A 7,401-nucleotide genomic window follows, 5' to 3' on the forward strand; every position below is an offset into this window, starting at 1 on the left:
TTTGGCACTAAAATATAACATTTTCATTAGATATGGCGGAGAAAAGTTTTATATTGTTACAATGAACATCAGGAATTGCTATCTTCTTTAAATTAGATGTATTTCGATTCATTGCAAATTTTTGGCTTGGAGAAAAATGCATTTGACAAACTTTATAACTCTTTCGTACATTGGAATATTAGACAAATCGAACTTTCCAACAGCGGATAACCACGTTTTGAATAACTGAAAGAAAAAGGCCTTTATAAAATATTAAATGTGTATAAATTGATACATACCTCTGGATCTTTGGGATAATTATGCATTACACATCCACCTTTGTTGATGGCTGGGCAGTTAGGCACACTACATGTAAATACCATGATTAAAAACGGAATAGAAATTGACAATTCAAATTTAACTAAAATTGACAGTTCTTTCCAGTCGGTAAAACAGCGCGCGCGGTGTTTTTTTAAAGGGAACTAAGTATAGCATCAACCATTGTCTTTAAATATTAATATTAAATTTAATATTAATATTTAAATATTAATATTTAAAGACAATGCATCAACGAATACATATAGGGAGATAACGGAACGTGGTTGGCAATACTGCGTTTAAGCATGGCGTATAGGTTATGTTACTGTTTACTTTAATTTACAATTTCATTAATTTTTATTTACACTTAACATATAACTAAAAAGCTATGTCAAGGTTTCCACGTGGTATACTTGTAGTTTTCGAGGGCTTAGACCGCTCCGGAAAATCTAGTCAATCAAAAAAATTGGTGGAAAATTTAAGAAATGCGGGACATAAAGCGGAGTTAGTTACATTTCCAGACAGATCAACCCCAATTGGATCTGTTATAAAGCAGTATTTGAGCAATAAAGCATTTGATTTAGATGATAGGGTGTTACATTTATTGTTTACAGCAAATCGTTTCGAAAAAATCAAAGAAATCACAGAGATGCTTAACAACAAGATTAATGTGATTGTTGATCGATATTCATTCTCAGGAATAGTTTATTCAAGTATAAAGAAAGGTATTTTAAATTCAATTTAGCATATACTTAAAACAAAACTGATTTATTGATACTACATTTTTATTTAGGGATGGATACAAAATGGTGTGAAGCTCCGGAATCAGGTTTATACCATCCGGATGTTGTTTATTTTCTCGATATGAGTTTGGATGATATCAAAAGTCGCCCTGGATTCGGAGATGAACGCTACGAGAATTACGAAACGCAACAAAAAGTGCTAGATGAATACAAAAAGTTATCATCTAGGTTTGGTTTCACACACATTAATGGTCATCGAACTTTTGAGACCATTGAAAGTGATATCTTCAATGATTGTCTAAAGAAGATAAAACAGTGTGAAAATAATGAATTAAAATATTTGAAATTTTAGTATATGAGAATTGTATTGTTTCTACTTTTTTCATTTTGATAAATAAAAATTTGTTTGAACTTGAATTTGTGGTTGAGGAGACTGCAACATTGTGTCTTGTTGGGATGCAATTTTAGCTTAGCTCTTATTAACCTACATATGGATAACTTGACACTAAAGGAGACTACCCCTTGTAAGAAAAAGGACATTAGACAATATATCTGAATATGCCAACATTGAGGGCATTAGAGAGATCCTAGTCTCAATACTTAAATAAACTAGTTAAAGGAGAATGTTGTGGAGTTTCTCCTAATACAAGAATCACACTTGGAAAATGATGAGCAGGTCAGAATAAGCAAAAATATGATATTATTGGAATAACTTTTCAACAACATTGAGAACATAAATCCTGTATCCACATCCACAAAAAATTATATCCATTCAATCAATGTGAAGGTGTGCAGCCATGTTACTCATACCCAGCTACGACTTTAAAAGCCACAATGGTGAGTGGATATACCAACAGAACGGTAGAAATAGCGAGAAGTTGCACGACTAGTTTGCTGAAAACATTATAAAATTAATTTTTTTATTCGATGGTACAACCCCGACTTGCGCTTCTCACAACGAATCCAAGCTCAAAGATACATCCTCAAGCACTAATATAGACCAATCCTTGTCTAGTTGGGTACTCAAATTCCAGTAATAAGATCCTTTCCCAGCTATAGATGAAATTTTTCAAAAGCTTCGCAAGACACCTTGACAAACGTTTGATATGGATACCTCCCACATATAAACACTACAACAGAATTGTTGGAGCTGTCATTTCTCTGCCAAAAGGCACATCCTTACAGGCTTCTGCAAGGACTATATACCATGATAGAATATTGAGAGCGGAAGATAATATCAGGAATTTCTTGATAGTCGTGGCGCCGAAATAAGTGAAGAAGTACTCCTCACTCTGGATGCTGCCCGTAGGGAGAAATGGTCCCAAACAACAGATATTATGGATTTCAAACACTTAAAAAAACGACAGAAAGGTCTGGGCTCTATTAAAGAAGCTAGAGGAAAGTCCTATTGTTAAGATGAACCCTCTCATTTCGGCCAACTAGCGCCAAGAGCTCCCGAAGATAAGGATCACATCAGACTATTAAGAGGGAGCTGAGAGAGATAAAGACAGCAAGTCTTTAGCACACTTCAACAGATGAAAATTGACAAAGCCCCGCGCTGCGACGCACCATAACAAGTTCCTGATTAAGTGCAGCCGGTTTTCCAGGAATTAGAAGCTACATTTTACTCTCATAGTCTGCAAAACGGCTTTATACCAAAGGAATTTAAGAAGACAAAGATCATCTCCATCCTGAAACCGGAGAAGCCGGTGGATCTTGCTGGTAGCTATCAACCCATTGCTAAGCGCTTGCTTTAAACTCCTAGAACGCCTTATTCTAAACCGACTTGGTGATAAGATTATAGAGCATATACTAATCGAACGGGCAGCCATCAAGTGGATCAGGTTCTCATCCTTTCGATTTATATCGAGGTTGGCTTTCAGAACCGGAAGAAGACATCTAATTCGTTGTAAGATATTGGGCTTGCTGCTGAATAACATGCTTAGTCATAGGTTCTTGCGGGTCAATTTGGAATAAACGCAAAGCCACACCAAAAAAAATTAATTACGGACTACCCCAGGGATTTGCTCTTACGCCAACTCTTTATTCTCTACATTGTGCATACCAGATACAACTATCGTAAAATTGGCATACGTAGATGATGTGACCCTAGGTCCAAAACACCGTGGGGGAGAGTTTACACTTCCACTTCAATAACAAAGTGCAATACGTCATCTGGACATTTGGTCTGGTGGTCCACCTGTGACGCACAACCCAATTATACAGGGTGCGGCAAAAAGATAGGCAGGATTTCAAATAGTGGTTGCTCGGTTTGTAAAACCGGCAACACTGTGCACGCGGTCGCGTTAGGTAGACAAAAGTATGCAGTTGTCAGTTAATGACATGGCTTGGAGCGGAGTGCATCGTGCGTTCGTTGTCGAAGAGTATATTAGAAATAGGGAATCTGTAATAGCGACGCAGCGTGCTTTCCGTAATCAGTTTGATGTTGGTCGACATGGCGCGGTTCCGGACGGAAGAACAATTCGTCGGTGGGTTTTACACTTCAGGGATACAAGTTCTGCGCTTAAACGAAAATCTACTGGCCGACCAAGGACAGTAACAACACCGGAAAATGTGAATGCAGTAAGCGTTTCCGTACAACAGTCTCCAAGGCGTTCAGCTCGTAAGCATGCAGCTGCTTTGGGAATTTCCGATAGAAGTGTTCGACGAATTTTACACAAGTCACTCCAAATGCATCCGTACAAAATGATGGTAGTGCAGGAATTAAATGAAAGAGATTTTGAAACCCGTACAAATTCATGCCGAGATATTCTTCAAAACATTCCCCGAGGCGCTGTATTCATGTCTAGCGATGAAGCTCACTTTCACCTATCGGGTACCGTAAATAAGCAAAATTTTTGTTATTGGTCGGTAAATAACCCACAGGAACTTCATGAGCGACCACTTCACAGTCCAAAGGTTACCGTCTGGTGTGCAATATCTGAGTTGGGCGTGTGGGGTCCTTACTTTTTTGAAGAAGATGGAACAACGGTAACAGTCAACGGAGACCGATATTTAGATATGCTTAACAATTTCCTACGTCCAAAACTTAACGACTTGAACGATAATCAACGAGAAAACCTTTGGTTCCAGCAGGATGGTGCTACATCGCACACCACTTAATCTTCTTCAAGAAATGTTCCCAAACAAAGTGGTGTCTTTACGAGGTGATGTCGGCTAGCCGCGTTCGCCTGATTTGTCGCCTTGCGACTTTTTTCTTTGGGGTTACCTCAAATCGAGAGTTTTTACACATCGTCCGCGGACTTTGGAAGAATTAAAGGCAGCCATAAGACAACAAATTGCCGCAATTCCCCAAGAAATGATTCATCGGGCAATGACGCGCTTCCGTGAAAACCTACAAGAGTGCATCGACAATAATGGCCGTCATTTAAAAGATATCATTTTTTAAAAATAACTTTCCTAAATGGCATGAAATGTAGATTTGAATAGCTTTATGTGGTTTGGTTTTTATTGATATCCCAAATAGTACCTATCATTTTGCCGCACCCTGTATAGCGCTCATACTTGAAACAAACAACAGGTAAAGCACATATAAAAAACAATATTGCTCAGAAATTATGTGGCTTCATGAACCGCGGTACTTTGTAAATCTAGGGACTTTAGCAAAAACTAAAGGTCTAGATTTACAAAGTACTGCGGTTTGACGCCATTTTAGTTAATATTACGCCAAAACTCCATTCTGTTTTCTCGTGGTACTCTTAAGAGTCGAAAGCCCTTCTTACTGCTATTTTTGCAACTCCAAAGGCAACAAGACGGCAATATTTTTGTAAATAAGAGGTGAGATGCAGTGACAAGTTGTCAAACCGCCATTTTGGCTGGAAAACAGGCGTCATGAACCACGGTACTTTAGGGACTTTAGCAAAAACGATTTTTCAGCTCCATCTGCTTTTGAATATCAAAAGGTGGCTTACTCTAGTTTTGTATTGATAATTGGTAATGTAAGGAATGCATGTAACACCAGAACAGCAAACAACAAAAAAATGTGAGTTTCACCACTTTTGCGCTGATGGCCTCAACTTTGAACTGGTTCTTTTTATGGATTTCAAGTAGGACCTCACTGGTCATCTCCTCACTGGTAATGGTAATCATTTTTTTAAACTCCGAGTTCGCGATTATACAATATGTTTCTAAAGCGCCCTTTACACGATCAATATGTATTGTCAATATCTGAGTATTGACAATATTATTGAACGTGTGACTAGAAAGATTGTCAATATTAAAAATATTGATGGGATGGTTTGACGAAAACGAAAATATTTGATATATTGACAGTCTGAGGGAGATATTGACAATCCTACGTTAATAGGATTATATTACAGATTATATCGCGTAATAATGAATTCAGACAGATATACTTTAATGGAGGAAAGTGCTATTAATCCCGGATGGTTCATCAACACATGGAAATCGGTATGCGTTATTATTAAATTTCATTGAAAGCTACAAAGAAAGAAGTTTTGAAAATCTTTTAGAGTAGATACGCGAACCTCATTCAACAAATTCATTTGAGAAAACTCTTTAGAAGCCATTCCTTAGCCCATATTCTCTTTTTCTTCCGGCGTTTTATTGTTAAAGCTAAAATAATAGCTGCACTAGCTTTTTCACGGTATGACATCTTTGACTGCCAACGCAAAACTAAGTAGATTGTCAATAAATATTGATAGTCTGAGGCAATTACAGTTTGTCAATATTTATTGGCCATATTGACAATATACAGTGTGTCCGTAAAGTAATGGATATAGACGATAAAATCATTATGAACGATTTATGGAAAAATCCCTGAGAGGGGTTGGGTTGGGTTTGCAACTTTTTGGTGTAGATTACACATTTTTTCCGCCATGTTTAAATGAGTTATGACGTCATCGATATTTTTTTCAAATGGCAATCCCCCATTTTTATTGCGGTATATGAAAGAAGATGTTTTTCTGAATCTAGTACACTCAATATTAATATTCGTTACATAAGAAAATTTTCGAGAAAAATTACTTTAAAGTTTAATTACTTCAAATTTCCTTGACGTGGAAAAAATAGCAGTAGCCATGAGTAACTATGGTAACCAATCATTTTAAACAATTCTCTAAGTTTTATAAGTGTCAAACACTAATTTAGTAAAGCTTGTTGTTTCTTATAGCACTGATTTAAACTATTCTTACATCATTTTTGAGTTAATTTTTGTTTATTGTTTACTTTTATTTGTTTTCGTTGTTAATTTATTAACATGGTCCGTTTGACCGAGCGGAAAGAATAGAAATTCTATGTTTCATTGGAATTGGGGATCGAACTCGAACTCAAAAAGAAGTAGTAGAGCTCTTTAATGCAATATATCCTGACCATGAATCCATAAGCCAAAGTACGGTAAGCCGCATTGTCACTAAATTTAAAAATCATGGGCATGTACGGGATCTCTCGAAGTCTGGCCGACCAAATGTTTCAGACGAGGTTCAATAACACGTTGTTATGGTTGTGCAAGAAAACCCTCATATTACGGTAAGCAGCGCCCTCCCTAGCGTTTACGTTACCCCGGACAAAAAGACAAACTATCGCCCTTTAAACATATAATGCCTTCCAAAAAGTCGGCATCAAATAATCAAACATATAAAGCTATGCTATCAAACATATAAAGCTATGCTATCAAACATATGAAGGTATGCTATCAAACATATAAAGCTATGCTACCAAAAATATATAGCTAATTTATTGATACAAACTTTTTGGCTGACACTGTACTGATATTTTTCTTTGGGATCTTCAATCGGTTCATCTCTAGATTCGTATGAGAAAGTATTTTTTTTTCTTTGTATGCGGTGTCGTGGAATTTTTGACTCAAAATTAGCTTCAATGTCAATTTCGGCAGCCAGTTCATGTGCATCAATTATACTTTCATTGAAAAACTTGTCCGATCGAAGATCCTTAAAGAATTTTTTGCAATTTTGTAAGAGGTCAAGTGCAGATGCTAGATCGAAATCTTTTGTTTGCATTAGTTTGCTTATAGGATTAAAGCAGTTTAAGATTTTGTACCAAGTTTTTGTTGCATCGTATTCTTCTCCTATTTGAAATCGTAAAGTCTTTAAGGCCTCTATCCTACTCTCCCATCTAGTGGCACTCAATGGTTTCAAAGTTAATCCTTTAATACGTTTTAAAAGTATTGCTCACCGAAACGTAGATGATGAAAAAAAATATAGTTTCTGGATTATATTGAAGAAATTAGCGGAAGAAAATTATCATTAACCACTAGATTCAGAGAATGACTGCTACACGGAACGTAAAACGCTCGTGAATTTAAATTCTTAATTCTAGATTGGACTCCAGCTTTATCGCCTTTCATATTAGATCCATTATC

The 7,401-nt window shown here is 36.6% G+C and overlaps 1 protein-coding gene across 1 annotated transcript; it reads left to right on the forward strand.

Annotated features, from left to right (window-relative positions):
• Positions 1-487: 487 nt before the first annotated feature.
• Positions 488-1,457, forward strand: LOC111420413 (uncharacterized). Its single transcript, XM_023053391.2, has 2 exons — positions 488-1,022; positions 1,091-1,457. The coding sequence occupies exons 1-2, from the start codon at positions 686-688 to the stop codon at positions 1,390-1,392; spliced, it is 639 nt and encodes a 212-aa protein (XP_022909159.2). The 5' UTR covers positions 488-685; the 3' UTR covers positions 1,393-1,457.
• The last annotated feature ends 5,944 nt before the right edge of the window (positions 1,458-7,401 follow it).

Source organism: Onthophagus taurus, chromosome 7 (genome assembly GCF_036711975.1).
Source record: "Onthophagus taurus isolate NC chromosome 7, IU_Otau_3.0, whole genome shotgun sequence".
NCBI lineage: Eukaryota > Metazoa > Arthropoda > Insecta > Coleoptera > Scarabaeidae > Onthophagus > Onthophagus taurus.

Bases quoted from the DNA above. Each gene is read 5' to 3' on its own strand.
- LOC111420413 (XM_023053391.2), top strand. From the start codon at position 686: ATGTCAAGGTTTCCACGTGGTATACTTGTAGTTTTCGAGGGCTTAGAC. The intron at 1,023-1,090 runs GTATTTTAAATT...ATTTTTATTTAG, and splicing joins TTATTCAAGTATAAAGAAAG to GGATGGATACAAAATGGTGT.